We start from the raw sequence: 21,232 nt of genomic DNA on the forward strand, positions 1-21,232 counted from the left end.
TGATCTTATGAATCACTGGCAACTCCTAAATAACTGGTTTGTAAATAATGCTATACTTAATTGAGAAATGATAAATTGATCATGAATAAAGTATGAAAATACAATTATTAAACACATTATAGATATGCTTTTAAATCAAGAATAAAGCATTTATATCTGTATTTATAAACTGCTTATTACTGTCTATTAATGCTTTATAAATTATGAATTATCTGTTTACTAATGTTTAATTAATGATTAATAGTGTGCAGTTATTATAAAGTGTTACTCTAAGTTATTATTATAATTATTATTTATTTATTTTATATATTCATATATATATATATATATATATATATATATATATATATATATATATATATATATATATATATATATATATATTCATTTTTACTGAATAATGCATGCCACAGTCAGATAGGTTTCAAGTAAACCAAGATTCTGGGTTAAATACAACTTAAACTCAGTTTAACAGAAAATTTTGACTATGTTTGCATTTGGGAAATATAGGCATATAGATGTTTTACTTAAGTACTCTGCTATTAAAGGGATAGTTCATCAAAAAAAGATGAACATTTGTTGTTTATCTGCTTATCCCAAGGGCAAACAAGATGTAGGTGACTTTGTTTCTTCAGTAAAACACAAACTTTTTTGGGTGAACCATCCATTTAAAACCTGTGATTTAATATTGAAGCTTCCCTTTACTCATCCAGGGTCATCCAGGTCTGATTGGTCTCATTGGTCCTCCTGGTGAGTCAGGAGAGAAGGGTGACCGAGGACTGCAAGGACCTCAGGGACTTGGTGGAGGGAAGGGTGATGCTGTGAGTGACGTGTGCTCTTTACATACATCTGAGTTAGTTCAGGATCTGGGTGTGCTTTTGTCCGCTCCTCACAGATGCTGTTATTTAAGAATATGTTTTTATTTTGACTTGAAAACAAAATTAATTGTTTTATTGACTGCAGGGTCCCGTTGGTTCTCCTGGTCCCTTCGGCCCCCCAGGTCCTCCTGGTATCCCTGTAAGTTTTTTTTTTTTTTTCTTTTTTATTCTGAAATTAATTTATATGCTCCACTGCTATTAGTAATATAGAATCTATTCTATTGCATGTTATCATCAAGCTATCCAGGTGCTATTCTCTTTCGGCACACCTGAAAATGCTCGTCCACTCTTGCCATTTACTCCACTTGGTTTCCTTTTGTACATTTGACCACCCTAACATTTGCTTAATAGACTTCCTTGTTCTCTCTATCTTCAGGGCACACAAGGACAGAAGGGATCCAAAGGTTCAACTGTAAGTGCCGAACATCTCCATTACACATGGTTATTGAGGTGGTTCGTCTTTAATTATTACTGTGTAAATTAAGCATGTTTTCTGTTTTCCCAGGGTTCAGCTGGCCAGAAGGGAGACCCTGGACTGATTGGACCACCAGGTCCTCCTGTAAGAAGAATATTATATTGCATGAAAATGAATGATTGTATTGAGAGCTGTGCTGAAAATCAAACTGACATGCTTATGTCTCCAATGGGATTGACTCTACAGAATTGCCAGTGATTTAATCTATGGTTGTCTATCACTAGGGCCCTGCTGGTGACATCATTCAGTCCCTCCCAATCCAGACAAGTAAAAAATCGAGGAGGTCACCTGACATGCAGGATGACGAAGCAGCAGGAATGATGGATTATGGTATGGAGGGAATGGAGGATGTGTTTGGATCCCTCAACACCCTCAAACAGGACATTGAACGCATGAAGTTCCCACTGGGAACCCAGGATAACCCAGCCAGAACCTGCAAAGACCTTCAGCTCAGCCAACCAGACTTCCCTGATGGTGAGAGAAAGTTATGAAGTTACTTTTGCGTATGTTTAATAAAAAAAAAAAAAATGCTAGAGGCAGTTAAGTCTGTCTGAAGTAAACAAGGCTTAATAATCAAAGATAAAACATCAATATGAAAAAAAGATATAGAGAGAAGTAATTGCCTGGGGCAAAAAAAAAAGAATTTTAACATGGTTTTTTTTTTGACTGTAGGACAATACTGGATCGATCCAAATATGGGATGCATGGGAGATGCCTTCAGAGCGTACTGTAACTTCACTGCAGGTGGAGAAACTTGCATTTACCCCGATAAGAAATCCTCAGGGGTGAGAGGAGCTCATCTCTGCTAAATCTCATGATTGGTAGTAATATAAATCAAAAACAAAGAACTGTATTATCTTAGTGAATTATTTGATCACAGTTTCCATTTGTTCCAGGTTAGAATATCAAACTGGCCAAAGGAGTCCCCGGGATCTTGGTTCAGTGAATTTAAGCGTGGAAAAATTGTAAGTGTCCATTTTTCTCTTGGATTATAAATTTCATAAACTTTGAATAATAGCTCAGAAATCTGGTCATGAATGTCTCTCTTGTTTGAAGAGTGACAGTAGTTTAGGGCTTGTAGAAAAAAAAAAGGTTCTTATTCAGAATGTTGAAAAAAAAAATACTATGCTTAGTAAAAGAAATACTAAGCTCGATTCTATTTTTATAACACACCTGGTTAGCGACTTATTCCTTTGCTGATGTGGTAATTTCTCAAAAGTACTAAAAGAACTAGATCAAGGAAGCAGAATCATTAAGCTGCTAATGATTCCCATCGCTACAAAACTTTTCAAAGTTCTTGACAGTTTTTTCAGCCATCTATTTCTTGTGTCTCAGTTGTCTTATGTGGATGTTGAGGAGAGCTCGATAAACTCAGTCCAGATGACATTCCTCAAGTTGCTCAGCTCTTCTGCCCGGCAGAACTTCACATACATGTGCCATCAGTCTGTGGCTTGGTATGATGCCAAGGCTGACAACTATGACAAGGCGCTGCGCTTCCTGGGCTCTAATGATGAGGAAATGTCGTACGACAACAGCCCCTTCATCAAGGCTCTTTCAGATGGCTGCTCGGTAAGAGTGCTGTTGATCAGTTTGCTGATTATACTGTATATTAGAAATGACCCGATATTACTATTAGCAGTTGTTTTTAAAGATTGTTTTTTTAAAGATTAACTAGAAAGAATTTGAAGATTAACCTGATTAAAGTGAACGTTAGATAACAACAAAGGTGTAAAATGTAAAAATAGAGGAAATACCAATATATACTGTATATACTGTATATGAAAAAAATAATATCCAATATGTACTGATATATTTTATAATTATTCTATACCGAATGTTAATTAAAAGCAATATATCACAACAAGAATACTGTTTATACTGAATATTCTCTCCACTTCTTTTCTCATATTCTGATAAGTGAACCAGTTTTATTTTAGCATTATTTATGTACTGTTATAGTACTTATTAATATTTGACCTTTTATTTTTATATTTATTTGTTCTAATTTGAATAATCTTGGATGTAAACTTCAATTTTTTTAGTTCTATTTATTTTTATTTAATTTTTAGTTTTAATAATTTTAGTAACTTTGAGTTAGTTGCCAAGTTTTAAGTTATTCATATAATATTAGTGTATGTATGTGTATATATATATATATATATATATATATATATATATATATATATATATATATATATATATATATATATATATATATATATATATATATATGTATATGTGTGTGTGTGTGTGTGTGTGTGTGTGTGTATATATATATATATATATATATATATATATATCTATATATCTATATATAAATATATAAATATTAGTGTATGTATAATTGTGTATATATATATATATATATTATTATTATTATTATTATTATTATTCTTTATTTCAGCTTTATTTCAATTAGTTTAACTTATTTTTAATAGTTGTCATTAAAGGGGATATAACTTTTCGGACAGTCTCATGTTAATCTTGAATAGTATTGTGTCCTTCATATCTCTGAAGAGTCTTCTTAGTTTTATCCGATTTATAAAAGACAGATACAGCTGTACCACTTCTCTCTGAAAACAGTCGAGCTTGTGGAGGTAAAAAGTCACAAAGACGTGAATCTGTTATCTATTAGGTGTGTTTGATCGATCAGTGTATGACATCAAAGTAGCGTGAGAGAGCAGACGGCTCTGTGTGCTTTCGAAACGCTCTCGTGATACTTTGATGTCAGACACAGATCAATCTGTGCAACGCTGCTTCAAGTCGAACACTCCTTTTAGCAAGCTGTGACACTGACATAAAACAGGAACAAAAACCTCATTGACTTAAATTGTATTTAAAACATTTGTCACAGAAATGCATGAAATGGCATAAGACGTCCCCTTTAACCGCAACAAGTTGTACAAACTGTGAAACTTCAATGTTGTTGGACTCTTGCCGCTTGTCCAATCTAACAGAACTAACAGTTGCATAATACTGCTTAAAATGTTTATGACACAATTATTATCTTCCTCTTTCAGCTGAAGCAGGGATATTCGAAGTCTGTGATGGAAATTAATACTCCTCGCATCGACCAGGTGCCCATCATCGATGTCATGTTGAATGACTTTGGGGAATCCAGTCAAAGGTTTGGCTTTGAGGTAGGCCCTGTCTGCTTTCTCGGTTGAAGGACACCCCTCTACCTTTAAGGCAAGGGTCAAGGAGTGTGGCCAGCCAAGAGACCCCCTGCCCACCTCCTCCTCGCGCCACAAACACACACACCAGCAGCACCCGCACTGTGTAATCGGAAATGGAATATTCATGGCCCTGATGGGATCCAGTCACAAGACTGAAACCTGCAATTGGAATAAAAACAGAGAGGACATGAACTACCTGGTTGGCATTGGCGCACTTTTAGGAGAGGAAGGAGGACCCATTCCTTTAACATCTCACCACTCTAAAGCCTGTAGGATTCTTTTCCCATTTCCAAACCCGTATTTTCTGTCACTTGACATTTTAAGGATTGTTATTTTTTTTGTCCCATTTTAACCTTAATCCCAGCACCAAACCAATAAATTCCAATTCCCGTTCCTGCTCGTTTTTTCCTTTATCCTTTACAGATCCTCCTCCTGCTGTTGCTCCGAGCAAGACAGCCACAGTGGTGTGCTCTTGTCGTGAACACCCAAACAATTCATGTGCTTTTGAAATTTATTTTCATTTTTTTGGTAGAACTGTAATTATTATTTTGTACAATACTGTTCTTTCACGATTGCCTTGAAGTCTTGCATATGCATCAACATTTATTTGATAACTACCAAGTGTCTTTTCTCTAGATTTTTTTTTTTTTCTGGGACCAAATTTCATGCAACAAATTTCATCACACAATCAATCTGCCAGTCTCTGCCAACTATTAAATAAACCAAGCATTCCAAATCTTTCATATTTGTAATTATACAGTATCCATTCTGTAAATATTTAAGCACTTGAAGTATCCTTTATTGTCCGGTAATATGTGGGCATGTCTGACATAAAGGATTAATGGCCTTCCACTAGTTTTCTTTTGTTTTCAAGAGGTAGCAATGATGCTCTGGTAATCAGTGACTCTACAATGCTAAAGAAACTTGATGAAAAGTAACTTGCTGTCAGCTTGCATTTCTTGACACTATACCTCAATCTCCTAAAAGCCGTTTCCAATTCAAAGATGTCCAGCCTTTTACATGCAGAGCCTTGGTTTGTAAATCAAGTTGATATATTTCAGGCAGGGAGATTTATAATAAAAAAGACTATTTGTTAAGCTTTTGTTGGGTTATTTTGAAATTTCTACAATTAACCCTTTTTAGATCTAAAACCGAAAGAACTGTTTTGAGGTGCTTTTCATCTGACAGTATTGTATTAAAATTGATAATTGTTTCCTCTTTTTATGAATCATATTTTATTTTTCTTGTGATGTATGTGCAAAATTTGCTGCATTCCTAATTTCTCTTCATATTTAAAATGTTTGTGCTACGATGTGTTCAGGTTGTGTGGTTCTGTAACGCTTAGGCTTTGTTTCGATTGCTTTATTTTTCTTATGCTTCCATTGTTTTTACGGTTCTGTCTGTGTCCCTGAAAATCCTTCAAATATATGACAATAGACTGAAAACATACTTATAATTTATGTAAAACGTGGAATAAATGATTGATTACATTTCAAGTAGATAATCTACTCCTTTTCAGATTTATCATTTCCGTTCCAAACCACTCATTCAGTCAAACCATTTAAGCCGTAATGTCATTGCATGTGAAGCATGTTTGTTTTTTGAACTATGTCTTGTTGATCTGTTCTACGAAATCTTTTAGGTTTTAGCTCACAGAATGATGCTGAAATCTAGAATAGAGATTATAGTTTCTTTAATAGCTGATGTTGCCATGGTGCTATAGGTGAACAGCTCATGCAGAAGTGATCATTCAGCTGCTGGAGCAGAAACTCGCTATGGTGATTCACCTGATGAGCAACACACAGCTATGAGCACCTGCATTTGAAGTGCCTTGGATGTTAATACCCATGCATTTAGTGACCCTGAACTAAAGCATGCAATGTTGTTGTTGTTGTTTTTTTGTTGTTGTTGTTGTTTTTTGTTTTTTTTCTTGAGTAGGAAAGTACTTTTTGAGATAAAAAATAATTAGTGCACCAAGTATTGTTTTACTTGTCATAAACGGGTAAGGAAACCATTTGATTCAGAAGAGAGGGTTTTTTGTTGTTCTTTTTTTAGAAAGAGGTCACTATTAACAAAGGGCTACAGAAATCCAAAAAGTTTAAGTAGTATATTTTTAATGAAAACTATATTTCAAGGGCTGTGAGTGAAGAAACGAGTCTGTTTTGGTGTGTGACTCAGAAAGTACAATATATTAGTAAAGAGTTCTTCTTTTATTATTCTCCCTGGCTCCCTATTTTTACAGACAAAATGATAATGTGAAAACATAAACGTAGTTTCTGTACCACTAGCATTACTAAACAGAATTGTAAAAACCTTGTCTCCCTTTGGTCAGACAAACCGATAGTCCCGCCCCCAAGTCACGTAATTGATTGATCCCATGTTGGTGTTTTGTGTTTCTTGAACAAACAGAGCAAAGTTACGATAACGCCACACATATCCACAGTGTTTACACTTGTTGAGGGAATTGACCCACAGATAATTTTGAACATCAAAAAAATAAAAAAAAATAAAAAAATTTCCGACACTCACACAATTTTAGAATATTAATGTGGCAAACCTGGAAATATCAGGGAATTTTTAAATAATGGTTTTCAGGCATTTAAACGCAAATAATACATGACATGACGTAACACAATGAAATATAATGATTTTCTGGAGATTCTCCCCAGTAATATTCACATACAAATACTTACGGTATTTTTCGGACTATAAGTCGCACCTAAGTATAAGTCGCATCAGTCACAGCTGCTCTGAATTTAAACTGTACTTCTCGCAGGAATAACGGTAATTTAATTACAGAGATACATTCAAGGACCTGGCGTTGCATCAGGTTTTCTCTTTTGCTTTTCTGCGTTTTAAAGGATGTGTTATGGTGTAATTGAATTTGAACCGCTTGAGGTCATCCATCCAAATAAATAAATAAAATAGTGATGTGCAAAATTGATAGGATTCCTCAGTGCTATACATGTGTAACCCAGCATATTAATAATGACCAGATTTAAAAGTGAACTAACTACAAACCAAACTCTTGTGAAATAAGTAAAGGAGCAAAGAAGAGTGAAAGGGTGAGACTGTATATTTTAAATGTGTATGTCTGCCAAAAGTGATTAAGGAGTATGCTAACAGATGCTCAATTAGTGACTTGCATTAAAATGAACAACATTGCAGTGGAGTATTACAATGTTCTACAGGACACATGCATTATGGAAGATGTCAAATGTGATGAACTGAGCCTAAAATTGACTGAAATCAGATCAGTTCTATGTAAATTATGTATTTATCTGTCATGTAAATTCATGTGCCATGTTAAGACTGCAGAATTGTCTTAAAGAATGTTCATCAATATGTTTTATTACTGTTCTCAGAAATAGAGTACTGTGGCTTGGAATTTATCAAAATGCAATAATATAATGTATTACATTTATTTCTGGTCAACTGTGATCCAATACATAATGAAAGATATTATGATGGGAAGGAGATGGACCACTTATAAGATGAAAATGTAAAAAAAAAAAAAAAAAAATGAAAAAGTGTGCAAAACAGATGCACACAGGTTTAATTTTATTATTTGTTTTTTATAATAGATGGTGGATACAACAAACTACACTAAATGCCAAATGTCCAAAAACAGTATTCTCTATTGTAAAACTGACAAAAAGTTAGTTTAGATTTGCTTGCATGACTTGCATGAATCTGCATGGGTGCCATAATTAATACTTAGTATATACAAGCTATTTGTATTTCCTTTTGCTACCACAAAATAGTGTAACTCTTGTTCAAAATGACTGATCGGTAGTCAGTTGTGGCATGTTGAAACAAAAGCTGCTATGATCCTTTTGAGCTGTTTGAACACTCTAGGAGCATCAGTGAAAGCTGTGCAGACCTAGCACTCAGAATGCTGAAGCTTAATGCAGAAAGACGTCACGTCAAAAGGTCCTGCCAGCTACTTGTGAATGATTGTCTTGAAATACCTTTATTGCATTATTCATTCCTTCCTAACTTCAAAGGTACTTTATCACTTCACAAAAGGGACTGTCATTGTCCTAGATTCAACTTTCAGAAGTCTTAGTATTAGTACTGAGTAACTCAGTAGAACCTTACTGCCTACATCACAATTTCGTAATGAAAATGATATATATCTACTCTCTCTCTCTCTCTTTGGTTATATAGTTACAGTTTGGTGTCTTTGAAAAGAAGACCCTTTGGGTCAAGTAACCAAGTAGCCACAGACAACCAAAAAAGAAAATATGAATATATACCTCAACAATATAGTCAAACAGAGCAAGAAAAAGGGAGAATGACAGATTTGAAGGAGGAGAAAAGAGGAAATGATGAGCAAGAACACATGACAAAAGTGTTTATTTGTCTACTGTGAGTCACTGCTCTTGTTTAATCATCACTACATTTTCTATTTAGTAACAGCTGGTCTATTTTACAGTGAGTTCATTTCCCAAAACACAAATTTCTGGCAGAGGTTTAAATCTTGGTTGGGTTCATCATGCCTATTAATTCTTTAAAAATATATATCTTATTTTGTATTCTTTCTTGTAATTCTTTCTGGGGTATCGACGGGTACAACAATGCCATGGATTATATTAAATACAGCATACCATATATAAAACTTTACTGGGAGAACAGCAGTGATGTAGCCAAATGTTCCACAAGCAGAAGGTCCATTATCTTTGGCTTCACTGTGGCCTCCATTTTTGATGTGCCTAAGTGTCCAAAATAAATCAGCAAAGCTTATTTGCCTTAATTGAGACAGCTCCTGTCTGAGTAATGACTGGTGAGATGCTCCAGCTCATGAATAACGTCTCTTCGTAAAGGTTCTGGTTGTGTGAGTGTGTATGTGTGTGTGTGTGTGTGTCTGGCATCCCATTCCTGTTGGGAACACCTTTCATTCAGAGCTCTAGCAGGCAGCACCTGTGGCCAGATGCCAGACACAAACGTGCCCAGAGTTAATGTGTTAGTGTGATTCAGAGAGTGTACGTTGCAGCCTGCTGGGTCAGTGTCTCCGTTTGTCTTCAGTGTCTTCACTTAAGGCAGCAAATCCATATTTAGCAAAATAAATACTGAAGGCCTAAGAATACATTGGTTTTTACACACATGCTACGGCTTTCGTACAATGTGTGTTCTGCTGGCAAAAATTCTGATTTTTCACTTTCTTGTGTTCGGCTTGCTCAAGTATGGAAGCCACCATGGAGGATATATACAGTATATATATATATATATATATATATACATCCCATGGTGGATTCCATACATACATTTTTTTTTATATAAAATAAAATATAATAAGATGAAATAAAACATGTTATAAAATTATCCCACAATGCTGACTTTTTTCCTCATAATTATAATTATAAAAATTAAAATAACAAAATATTCTTATTTATTATTATTATCTTTTTTTGTTGTTTCTTTTTTTTTTTTTTTTAAACAAGTTTCCATTCACGTGTTTTTGTGTGTGTGCACTAGTGCTATAACACTGGCCAGTGCCGGCCCGAGTCTCTTGCAATAATTTCAATTATGCAATAATTTATATAAAGTCATTTTAAAGGCTATTGATGGCTTAGGTCTGTTTTATAGCAACAACAACAACAAAAAAAGATTACAGTATATGAATACTTCTTTGTAAATTATTATTTGAAGTAACAAAACCATGGTTAATAATATGCAGTTGACATGGCTACAAGAACGATGATTTGTGGTGTTATTGATAAAACCATGGGTAATTTTTGTAAGGGAACCTGAAAAAAAAAATAGAATTTTTTTTTTTTAAAGGAATGTGCCTGAAAGTGATAAACGGGCCTCGTTTTTACCTAAATGATTTATAATTTTTTTAAATATATATAAAAAATGTATAAGGTGACCGCAAATCTTTTTATTTTATTTTAATAAATATTCAACATTATATTCAATTGTGCTTTATAGCTGACACCTAGATGAACGATTACAGTTGTTTTTATGACTGTAAGTCATTCTCCTCAAATGCCACTGACGTTAGAAAAGTGTATACCAATATCGCATGTAACTTTAGAGACGGTCCCTAAATTTGAGACTCTCGAACGTCCAAGCCAACATTATGTCCTTTTCTTCTTTTGGCACCAGAGGGATAGATCCTCTTTGTGACATGGCTTATCATTACAGTGACGCGCACTTGCGCGCCGGCGCGAATTGTCAATACGCGCGAGGTGTGCGCAATTGCGCATGACTCAAACGCTAGCAGACACAGCAGCAGTTGTTGGTAAATAATAATTTTCTTGTCTTGAATTATTCATTTACTCGTTCATTATTCATTCACTCATTTATATCACTTGTTTAAGTTATTTAATTGTAAAAAAAAAAAAAAAAAAAAAAAAAAAATTATTGGGGGGCCCCCAAGCAGCCGCTTAGTTCGCTTATGCCTCGGCCGGCCCTGACACTGGCCCAGAGGAGTCGGCATGACAACAAACTGTTACTAGAGACAACAACAACAATAGCCACCTTCTTTGACATGCGCTTGTGTGAGAGGGTTCCAGAGATTCCACAAATGTAGTTTAAATGAAGACATATCACATTGGAACGGAAAGAAACGTTTTACTGGGCATGTGTTTTTGTGGATTATCCAGCTTGACCAAAAGAAAGCTGCTTGGTTTGAAAGTGACTTCTGTGACTTCTTGAAAGTGCTTTCAAGGACAATTGACCCTAAGGGCTAACAGCTCTCAATCTTTCTTCTTTTGCAAATTCACTATTTCTATTATTTATAGCAATTATGTAGTACAAAGCATACTTCACTGGAATACGTCACTATTAATTGTCAATCATGCTATACATTTGATGTCTAGCTTTTAAACAGTTGTTTCCGGCTAAGATGTGAGTCCTCTATCCACAATATTGCTTTCTCCAGTAAAAGAATTCTGAATCAGGAAAGAAATATGTACGGATCAAACCGTTTATGAGTGAAAACAGTTATTTCAGTAGATTTTGATGTTAGAGAATAGGCAGGGGATGGATGTTTTCACTGGAGGAAGCGTTATAGATTATGGACTTTTATTTTGGCAATAATTCAAATGCCGTGATGTATTTGTTTCTTACAAAAATGCAGCTGTACACTACATTAGATGTTAATTGATGGTTAATTGAGTTGTGTGGATTATTGTGATGTTTTTATCAGATGTTTGGACTCTCAAAAGCAAAATTTGTACGGCACCCATTCACTGCAGAGGATCCAGGAAGTACAGATAATGGGTGCAAAAAACTACTCCTTTAACTATTTTGTTGTAGTGTTTATCTTGTTAATTGTGTTGTTTATTAGTGAAAGCTTTAAGATAGGCCTAATATACATTATATTAGATTATATCAATTTCAAGAACAATATTTTATGTTTTTATATATATATATTTGATGAGTATTTGTGTAAGCAGGATAATGTAAAGTCAAGCTGGTGCCGTCAGGTTTTAGTGAAGCATTGCTCAATTAAAATGACTGCTTCCATAATTCAAAGACAACTTATTTTTAATTGTTCAATAATGTCTCTTAATGAGTGTGATTTCACTAACATGGATTGTAAACTGATATGACACTGAAAACTAAAATAAAAATATATTTTGATAAAGGAACAGATAAAGACGGAACCCTACCTCTAAAAAAGGACAGGCTAACCACAGATGTTGCCAAGCAACTAACTGAGGCACAGTGAAGTCTATTCTCCAAATTCTGATGTGCAATTTGAGCATTTATAGGTCTACAGACGATATCCACCATCACTTCACAGACAGCAGAGACACATGGAGCCTGTGGCAAGCCATTCAGACCATCACTGACTACAAACACACACCACAGGCTTGTGATAATGACACATCCATCCTAGATCCACTCAACAACTTGTATTCACGGTTTGACATGCAGATTGACACACCTGCACAAAAACTGCCCATACCTCCCAAAGACCAGGTGCTCTGTCTGTCTCCAGCTGACCTAAGGAAGACTCTATCTAGGATTAACCCACGCAAGGCTGCGGGTCATGACAACATATCTGGCCTTGTACTGAGAGACTGAGCCAGGCAGTTATCCCCACATCTCAAATCCACAACAATTATACCAGTACCAAAAGAAATCACCTGTGTCCTGTCTAAATGACTACCATCCCATAGCACTGACTCCAATCATGATGAAGTGCTTTAAGAGGTTAGTCATGCACAACATCAAAACCAGACTCCCCAACACACTCGATCTGCTCCAGTTTGCAGACCATCCAAACCTATATATATATATATATATATATATATATATATATATATATATATATATATATATATATATATATATATATACTTATTGAATGTAATTTTTTTCTAAAATTATGATTTATGGTGGTGATGAGTATACGAAGAGTAACTTTCATCTTTTCATCTCTTTAATAGTGTGTGTGTGTGTTGTTTTGATGTATTTTAAAGTTCACAGTCTAAAATAAAACTGGATGATATATTCTTAATTCTTTCTGACAAACAACAAATGATAATGTGAATTACAGTATGTACTTTTTTATTTTATTCACTCACACAAAATAGGCTACATTTACTCGAGTAGTCTATATTTTTCAGTACTCTTTCCACTGCCAAGGGATGATAACGTCCTGTCCTGTCTAAGAGCGCGCTGCAGCTTTAAATGCTCAAGCTGCTCAAATCAGAATGGATTCTTGTTGGCTGTCAGAGTTTTTATTGTTCATCAGCTAAAAAAAAAAAAGAATCAGAAAGTAGTTCCAGTGAGTTCATCTGAATCATTATAAGGGGCGTACTTCCGTTTCTCATTCCGTTTCTTAATAATTATCGTGAAGGCTGGCTGAATTTCGAGTCTGACTCACTTAATGAACCACAAGATATTAGTAATTCGTTATTTGAAACGAAGCCGAAATTGTTATACTTGTGAGACTAAAAAACCCTGTAGTTGCTAAATGGTTGTTCACATAACAAAGCAGAAAGAAAGATATATATGGCTTGCCGAAATCAGTGATCAGTTTAAATATAATAATAATAATAATAATAATGAATGAATGAATGAATGAATGAATGATGTAACTAACTTTTTTTTCTTCAGTGTAATAGGTTTGTTATACCCAATTTGTTATACCCAATATCACATTTAAGCCATCTTTAAAAGTGCAATTAAATCTCAGTTCTTATTTCCAAATATATTGTCTTCTTAATTGATCTAAATGATCGTTAATGGATTTGTTAAGGAGCCAGAATCGTTCGAAATGCTCTAATGATGTAATATCCGCTGAGAGTCTCCACACATCTCTCAAACTTTTTCTGCGCCCGGAGCGACGATGACAGCGCACGCACTTTCAGCGGCTCTATCAAGGGGCTCAGATCCCACGATACTGACAAGAAGCTCGATCTGAAACATCGGAGAGTGAATCAGGCTGTAAGAGAGACGTGGGAGGGAGACCGGAGGCAGAATGCGGGCGCTGTTCGTGGTGCTGAAGCCGCTGTGTTTTCTCGCTCTGCTTGGATACTGCCCTTCCGCGGTGAGTGCTGCGCACCTTCCTGACTTTACATAGACAGAAACTTGACATGTCTGAGTCCCGCTCCTACTACACAACTGAGTCATAGGAACGAGATATATGCAAAGTGCGATAAGATCCTTTTAATTGTAACCTCAGCGAGAAAGAGAAAAGAAAATGTAATAAAACTAAGCTGGGTTAAAATCTTGAGATATGTGAGATACTTTACAAAATGTGATTTAAAAATCGAAAAGCCTGAGTTTCTGTAATTCTCTAGTGGATGCAGCACAAATGGTCACAGATAATATTTTTAGATCTTTTATTCATGTTATAGTGAATGAGATATTGCACATTAAAGCATTCAGCAGGCATTTCTTGGCTGTTTATTTCATCTCGAGTGTTTGGTCACACTTTTAGGTGTCTTTTTTAGAACTGTATATTTACATTAAAATACATTTTGTGTACATTTTGTGCGTGTCGAAATGATCGTGAAAATTGCATTTTCCCCCATTTTTTCCCCTTTCCATTACATGTACACTACTATACTAAGATTTACACTACAATACAAATTAAGATGGATGTTTCCTACAGTAAGTACAAAAGTAACTTATAATTACAATAATTACATGCAGTTACTATACAGTATAACAACATGTACTGTATGTGTATGAAATGGACATTGCGATACATTTTAACTTAACCGTAACCTGATATCAAGGATTATTCTATTACTATTTTGTTAAATTGAGAGTTCAATAGTATACTAATCTACAGTATTTGATGTTGATAAAGTATTTTAATGAGGAAATATTTTTCTCCTCAGTGTTCTGAGTGTATTCTCAGCACTTAATCTGTACACAATCACTAATGGGTCTATTTTAGCACTGGGTCAAGATCTGATCTGTACAGCCATTTATTTTTCACATTACATCCAAATAACTGCATCAATTTGATGTCATGTCATATGTGTTCAGATATAAAAGAAATCTGTAGTATCAGTCAGAGTTTTATGAGGATCTCTCATCCAGTCTTCATAAACCCAGCTGCAGGTCTTATTTGAGGAGCAGAATCCCTCTGCTCATATTTCATAATGGCAGTGAACTAGCAGGAAGTACCCATCCAACTTGGAGATGATACAGTTTGCTGAAATTGCAGTTAGTTGTTAGTTGCAGCAGCATCAGGAAGTGTGCCAGAGTGTGTAAAGAACTCTGTTTTTCAGCTCGCCTGTAAAAGGCTAGTCCCCAGAGTCGGCCTTTCAGAGCCCGCTGTGAGAGTTGGGAAAAAACTGAATGTGGGTGTTTACGAAGCGCCTTTATTTTTGCAGACAATCTATGGAAATTTTGGGAGATGAATGCAGAGAGAGGCTTTATCATGAAGGTGTTGCGACAGCGTGCTATTTGTCATCAAAACATGCTATTTATGCCCTGCCTTGTTTTAGTGACGTGTGCTTGAATTGTTTTCAGAATTTTGATGAATCGAAATGAAAAATCAGTGGAATACACAGTAACTGCACAATATTTATCCTGTGCTTTTCTTTCGATTTAAAATTAACCATATAGTGTCTTATAGTCAGAGACACATATTTAAAGGAAACAATAAGTTTGCTGAAAATTTACTCACCGTCAGGCCAAAATGTAGACGAGTTTGTTCATTTATCAGAACAGATTTGAGGAAATGTAGCATTACGTCACTGGATCCTGTGCAGTGAATGGGTACCGTCAGAATGAGGGTCCGAACAGCTGATAAAAACATCTCAATAATCGACAAGTAATCTACCGGACTCCTGTCCATCAATGAATGCCTTGTTAAGCAAAAAAGCTTAATCAGGCTTTCTTCTTTTAGGATTTTTAGCTTCAAGCCATAATTTTTCACCAAATACATGTCTATAATCCATAATAATGCTTCCTCTAGTGATAAAATACATCCCTTGCTGTCCTCTCACATCATTATCCACCAGCATATTTGTTTAGTAGTGTTTTGAACAGTTTTGCTAGTAATCGGTGCTTGTTCTGTGCATATTTCTCTGCTGATTCAGCCACAATTACTTTTTTTTCTCTGGAGAAAGCAATATCATGGGTATTTTAACCAGATGCAAAAGTTTGAAGTAAAATATTGACTCCCCAGATTTAAATACAAAACAAAATGATATGCATATTTAAAAATGATTTATATATTTAGTCAATCATCTCTCTGTAAAACGAATATAATAAGTAATTGTAATAATATGTAATAATAATAAAAAAATGCAGTAATATTTAATTTAAAAAAGGGATAATAAAATGAAGCACTGAAGAAGTGGATAGCCATGGAATTTTATTGTAGTTCTCACTAAATATCCACATCTCAGTTTCACTCTGCTGCTTAAACCATGCTTGAGGCGTGGAAATCAGATTATGTCACATTAAAATTCATTGCATTGAGAATGTCTGTGTGTATGTTCGTACAGACCATCAGACCCAAGGAAGGCTGGCAGGTGTACAGTTCAGCGCAGGATGCTGATGGCCGCTGCATCTGTACGGTGGTGGCACCAGAACAGAACCTGTGCTCCAGAGACGCAAAGAGCAGACAGCTCCGCCAGTTACTGGAGAAGGTGTGTGTGCACATAATGCATGTCTAAGAGCTCTGAAGTCGCTTTATATTGACATGTGGTTTAGATAACAAAAGCTTTCATATCGGCAATTTGTAAGCATTATGCTAGACTGCTCGCCATTGTCATCTATTAAGATTGCCACAGGCTTCTCTGCAGCTGATTGTGTAGGAGCATAAAGATGATGGTAATGCAAAAAGTCCTGAATGGTTCTTTAGGCTCCCTCTTGTTTCTACTTCCTAAGCTTTGTTTCTGTGTTACTGTAAAAATGTCAAATAGTTATTGGCCCATAAGACATATCTGTGTCATACTTTGTTTGGTGGATGCTAGTGAAGGAAGTAATAGGGTTGACCGAACCATAGTCTGATTTTTATCCTGTTTTAAATGTGTCAGCTGTGGTATGTGTCTAAGATCTTTCCGTCTTTACTTGGGTTGCGTTAAGTGGAATTATGGAAATGCAGAATTCCCTGAAGACATAGTGTCAGGGCTGATTTACACCAGTTGAAAATATTATTTAAATCTATCGCCTTCTTCCTTTTCGCAGTTCAAAGAATGATTAATGGATCCTAACTTCATTTCGGCCCATCTTCCTCTCTTAAGATTCAGAACATGTCGCAATCGATCGAAGTGCTGAACCTGAGGACCCAGAGGGACTTCCAGTACGTCATGAAAATGGAGAGCCAGATGAAAGGACTCCGGTCCAAGTTCAGACAAATCGAGTCGAACCGAAGAACATTATTGACTAAAAACTTTCAGGTGAGCTACCATTAAACTCATGCCTCAGAGGAAATCAATGCTCCTTTCTCATATGAACAGAACAGTTTGAAAAAGCCACACTCGTGCCATTACTCTCCAAGAATGAAGAATCAAATCCCACTTTAAAGCTTCTTGTCTTTATCCTTCACAAACGTTTCAAAAGGCCACACCCATTTCAGCATTCCTGGAAATCCTGTAAACATCTAAAGGTCGTGTTTTATTTCCAAGCAGTAATATCATTTCAGTCTAGCAGGTCATTGTTCAGAACGTCTTGCTGTTTACTGGGCGAGCTGTGCAATGCTCTTGCATCTGTTTCTGTTAATGTAAGCAAATCTCCACTTATGTGATTTCTATTTAAATGTCTGTCTGGTTTTTGCAGGAGCTGAAGGGGAAGATGAATGAGCTGCAGCCGCTGATTCCAGTGCTGGAGCAGTACAAGACCGATGCCACACTCATTTCCCAGTTCAAGGAGGAGATCAGGAACCTGTCTCTTGTGCTGACTGCTATCCAGGAGGAGATAGGAGCGTATGATTATGAGGAACTCCAGCAAAGGGTTCTCGGCTTGGAAGGAAGACTGAGGAACTGTATGAACAAACTCAGTGAGTTCAACTCAACATGACTTTTGTGGTATCTGCTTGTGTGGTATGGTATGTGTACCTTTAAAGCTCAAAATGTCTTGACATGCTTATATAGCAGCTGATATTACTTGTCATTCTGCACTGTGTCAGCCTGTGGTAAGTTGATGAAAATCACGGGGCCCATCACTGTAAAGACATCGGGAACGAGGTTTGGAGCTTGGATGACAGACCCTCAGGCTTCACCTAAGAACAACAAGGTAATAAGACTATTATAATGGACAGAAACGATGGAAAAACTAGTTCCTGGAGGCAATGCCACTGAAAAGTGGGCAAACATTGTGGAATATTTGTTATGCTTTTCAGCAGCATTGCTTCCAGAAACTAGATTTTCCATTATTTTTGTGCATAATAAAAAAGAAAAAAAGAAAATAAAAAATAACTCAGATAAAGAGTTCAAAGACTTCAAAACCAGTGATAAAACCAACCAGCTCTGAGATCAATCACAACTTATAAACTTTGATTCGAAGCAAAAAAAATATGATAGATAGATAGATAGATAGATAGATAGACATGACTGTAATTTAATATCAGTTACATATTCAAGTAAATACAACAATTTAATATAAATAATTTACTTTTTTGTTTAAAATGTATAATTTTATTCATCATTTAATTCTTTAAAATTCGAATTAATTATGTTCTTTTGAACTTTCCATTCAGTAAAAAAATAAAATAAAAATAAAAATAAAAATACCAGATAACAGATTACAGAGAAAATTGAGCCATGATAACACAAATGTTTCTTGAGCATCAAATCAGTATATCTGAATGGTGTCTGAGGATAATTTTCAAGTCACACTGAATTATGGCTTCTGCTGAAGAATAACTCAGAGCTCATGGTGAGGTGTCTTAAAAGGTTTATAAGTAAAATCTCTGTCTATATGGAGAAATTGAATGAAATGTTTTACTTACTGAATACATTTTGTTGTGCTCCTTAGATGATGCATATATAAGATGCAAGTTCCACATGTTATTCATCACAATTGTTATGTTCTAATGCAGGTCTGGTACATGGACAGCTATACAAACAACAAGATTGTCCGTGAGTATAAATCGGTTAGCGACTTTGTAGCTGGGGTCGAGTCAAGAACCTACAACCTTCCGTTCCACTGGGCGGGAACCAATCATGTCGTCTACAACGGCTCCCTGTACTACAACAAGTATCAGAGCAACATCATTGTCAGATACAGCTTTGAAAGTGGCCGGGTCATGACCCAACGAGCACTGGAGTCTGCCGGCTTCCACAACGTCTACCCCTACACTTGGGGCGGATTCTCAGACATTGACCTGATGGCCGATGAGCTTGGTTTATGGGCCATCTATGCCACCAATCAGAATGCAGGGAATATAGTCATCAGCCAGCTGGATCCTCTGACCATTCAGGTGCTGAACTCTTGGAACACAGAATACTCCAAACGGAACGCGGGTGAGTCCTTCATGATCTGCGGCACGCTGTACATCACAAACTCCCACCTGACTGGTGCTAAGGTATACTACTCTTATTCCACCAAAACCTCTACCTATGAGTACATGGACATCCCCATCCATAACCAGTACTTTCACATGTCCATGCTGGATTACAACGCCAGGGATCGTGCACTTTACGGCTGGAACAATGGCCACCAGGTACTGTTCAACGTCACGCTGTTCCACATTATTAAAACTGATGATGAATCCTGATGGATCTGCCCTGAGGTGAGAGGAAAACTTGATTCTGTAATCGCTGCGGTATTGCTATGAAATAACGGGTTTTATATATTTCAATCAAAAGATGTGCTTAGTGTGAGGTTGAGTGCCTCTGGAGATGTCAGTCAGCAATGCACTCCTCCGTTTGTAAAACAGTAGTCATTAAACTCAAACTCGGACTCGGATAAGGACATTCATGGACTTTTAAGGCTCTGTTTAAATGTTGTTTGTGCAACTTTCAGTGTGTAGCAATGGTGTTCATCTATACTATGCGATTCAGCAGAGTGTAACAAATACTTTTAACTAAAAACGTAGAAACATTAAATAAAAAAAATCCTTTTTATGGAGATTATATGCTGATCTAGCAAACTGTGTCGCTTAGTTTAAGCTTGTCAAATGTTTAGAGGAGTAAGGACATATTTTCCAGCATTCAAGGGGATTGTTCACCCAAAAATAAATGTGTCATTACTTACTCATCTTTGTGTTGTGCCAAAACGTTATGGCTTTCTTTCATCTGTGGAACAAGTAATATATCTATATTATGGAAATAAATGGGCTCCAATGTTTGGTTCCCAGTGTTCTTTAAAATACCATGTTCCACAGAGAGAATAGCATTTTTTTTGTCAGAGAATGCTATTCAATAATGTTTCCAGATGTAATTCAACAAAGGCTTTGTTCGTGCTTTCTTTTTTCTGCTCAAGGAAATTCACGGATGAGAGAACTTCTGAAATTTCTGAGGGCTTTGTGATTTTGCTTTTGATGTTGATGAGAAATTATCCTTCTAGTTTTCATCATCTCCAAAGAGTTTATTCTTCATTTAGTGACAATGATCAGAGAAAAAAAAAACACTTTCCTCTGTTCAGACATTGAAACAGAACAGCTTATTATGCTGTTGTTTTCTCAAAACATGTGATTCAGCCGGTTCTATGCCAGAGGATGCTCTATCAATATTCATATACCTAAATGAAAAATACCAAAGTCATTCATTTCCCCCTTAAAGGAACATTTTTGTACATCGTGTTCACTTCCCGTCTGCTGATTCAGAAACAAGTGACAGCGCTAGTCTGACGAATACAATTTCACTTCAGTCAACACACCTCTGCAGGCCCCTGATTCAGAGAAACATTATTCAGCAGAGTGAGAATGAGGGATAATGCACCGTCAGCTGGGTATTATCACAAAATAAATCCTGACAGAGGATCTCAGGATCAGGGCTTGTATCCTTCTAGATCCTCAAAGGGTTTCATTTGCTATAATAACCACACGACTATTGCATATTTCCATTCTTATTACATATAATAAACGAACATGAAAGACTGGATTTGTTATTTATTATACAGTTCTGACTGAGATTGATAAAACAGAATCAAGTACTCCAGAGAGCTGTGTAATAATTATGGGCAATTTAATGTGATAAAGTGATTTAGATAAATAAGCAAAGTTCTGGATAAAAATATGATCTTGCTGGCTTGGACATCGTTAGATCAAAGCACATATATAATTTGCTAACTTTTTAGTTTTCCTAAGTTCACGCTCCGTCAGAAAGCTT

At 35.8% G+C, this 21,232-nt stretch overlaps 2 protein-coding genes across 2 annotated transcripts in view; both read left to right on the forward strand.

The window, feature by feature from the left end:
* LOC128027184 (collagen alpha-1(XI) chain-like) overlaps positions 1-6,037 on the forward strand; it is a 96,475-nt gene extending 90,438 nt beyond the window's left edge. The window contains exons 59-67 of the mRNA XM_052614517.1: positions 714-821; positions 964-1,017; positions 1,255-1,290; positions 1,384-1,437; positions 1,578-1,827; positions 2,026-2,138; positions 2,250-2,318; positions 2,689-2,922; positions 4,374-6,037. Coding sequence (XP_052470477.1) covers positions 714-821; positions 964-1,017; positions 1,255-1,290; positions 1,384-1,437; positions 1,578-1,827; positions 2,026-2,138; positions 2,250-2,318; positions 2,689-2,922; positions 4,374-4,520 — 1,065 coding nt within the window. The 3' untranslated portion in view covers positions 4,521-6,037. The remainder of the gene's footprint in view (positions 1-713; positions 822-963; positions 1,018-1,254; positions 1,291-1,383; positions 1,438-1,577; positions 1,828-2,025; positions 2,139-2,249; positions 2,319-2,688; positions 2,923-4,373) is intronic.
* Positions 6,038-13,843: 7,806 nt separating this feature from the next.
* On the forward strand, positions 13,844-20,285 carry olfm3b (olfactomedin 3b). The gene is made up of 6 exons (XM_052610655.1): positions 13,844-14,040; positions 16,463-16,606; positions 17,204-17,359; positions 17,739-17,958; positions 18,088-18,194; positions 19,000-20,285. The coding sequence occupies exons 1-6, from the start codon at positions 13,972-13,974 to the stop codon at positions 19,675-19,677; spliced, it is 1,374 nt and encodes a 457-aa protein (XP_052466615.1). The 5' UTR covers positions 13,844-13,971; the 3' UTR covers positions 19,678-20,285.
* Positions 20,286-21,232: the final 947 nt, after the last annotated feature.

The sequence above is a fragment of the Carassius gibelio genome, chromosome A2 (assembly GCF_023724105.1).
Source record: "Carassius gibelio isolate Cgi1373 ecotype wild population from Czech Republic chromosome A2, carGib1.2-hapl.c, whole genome shotgun sequence".
In the NCBI taxonomy this organism is placed as follows: Eukaryota; Metazoa; Chordata; class Actinopteri; order Cypriniformes; family Cyprinidae; genus Carassius; species Carassius gibelio.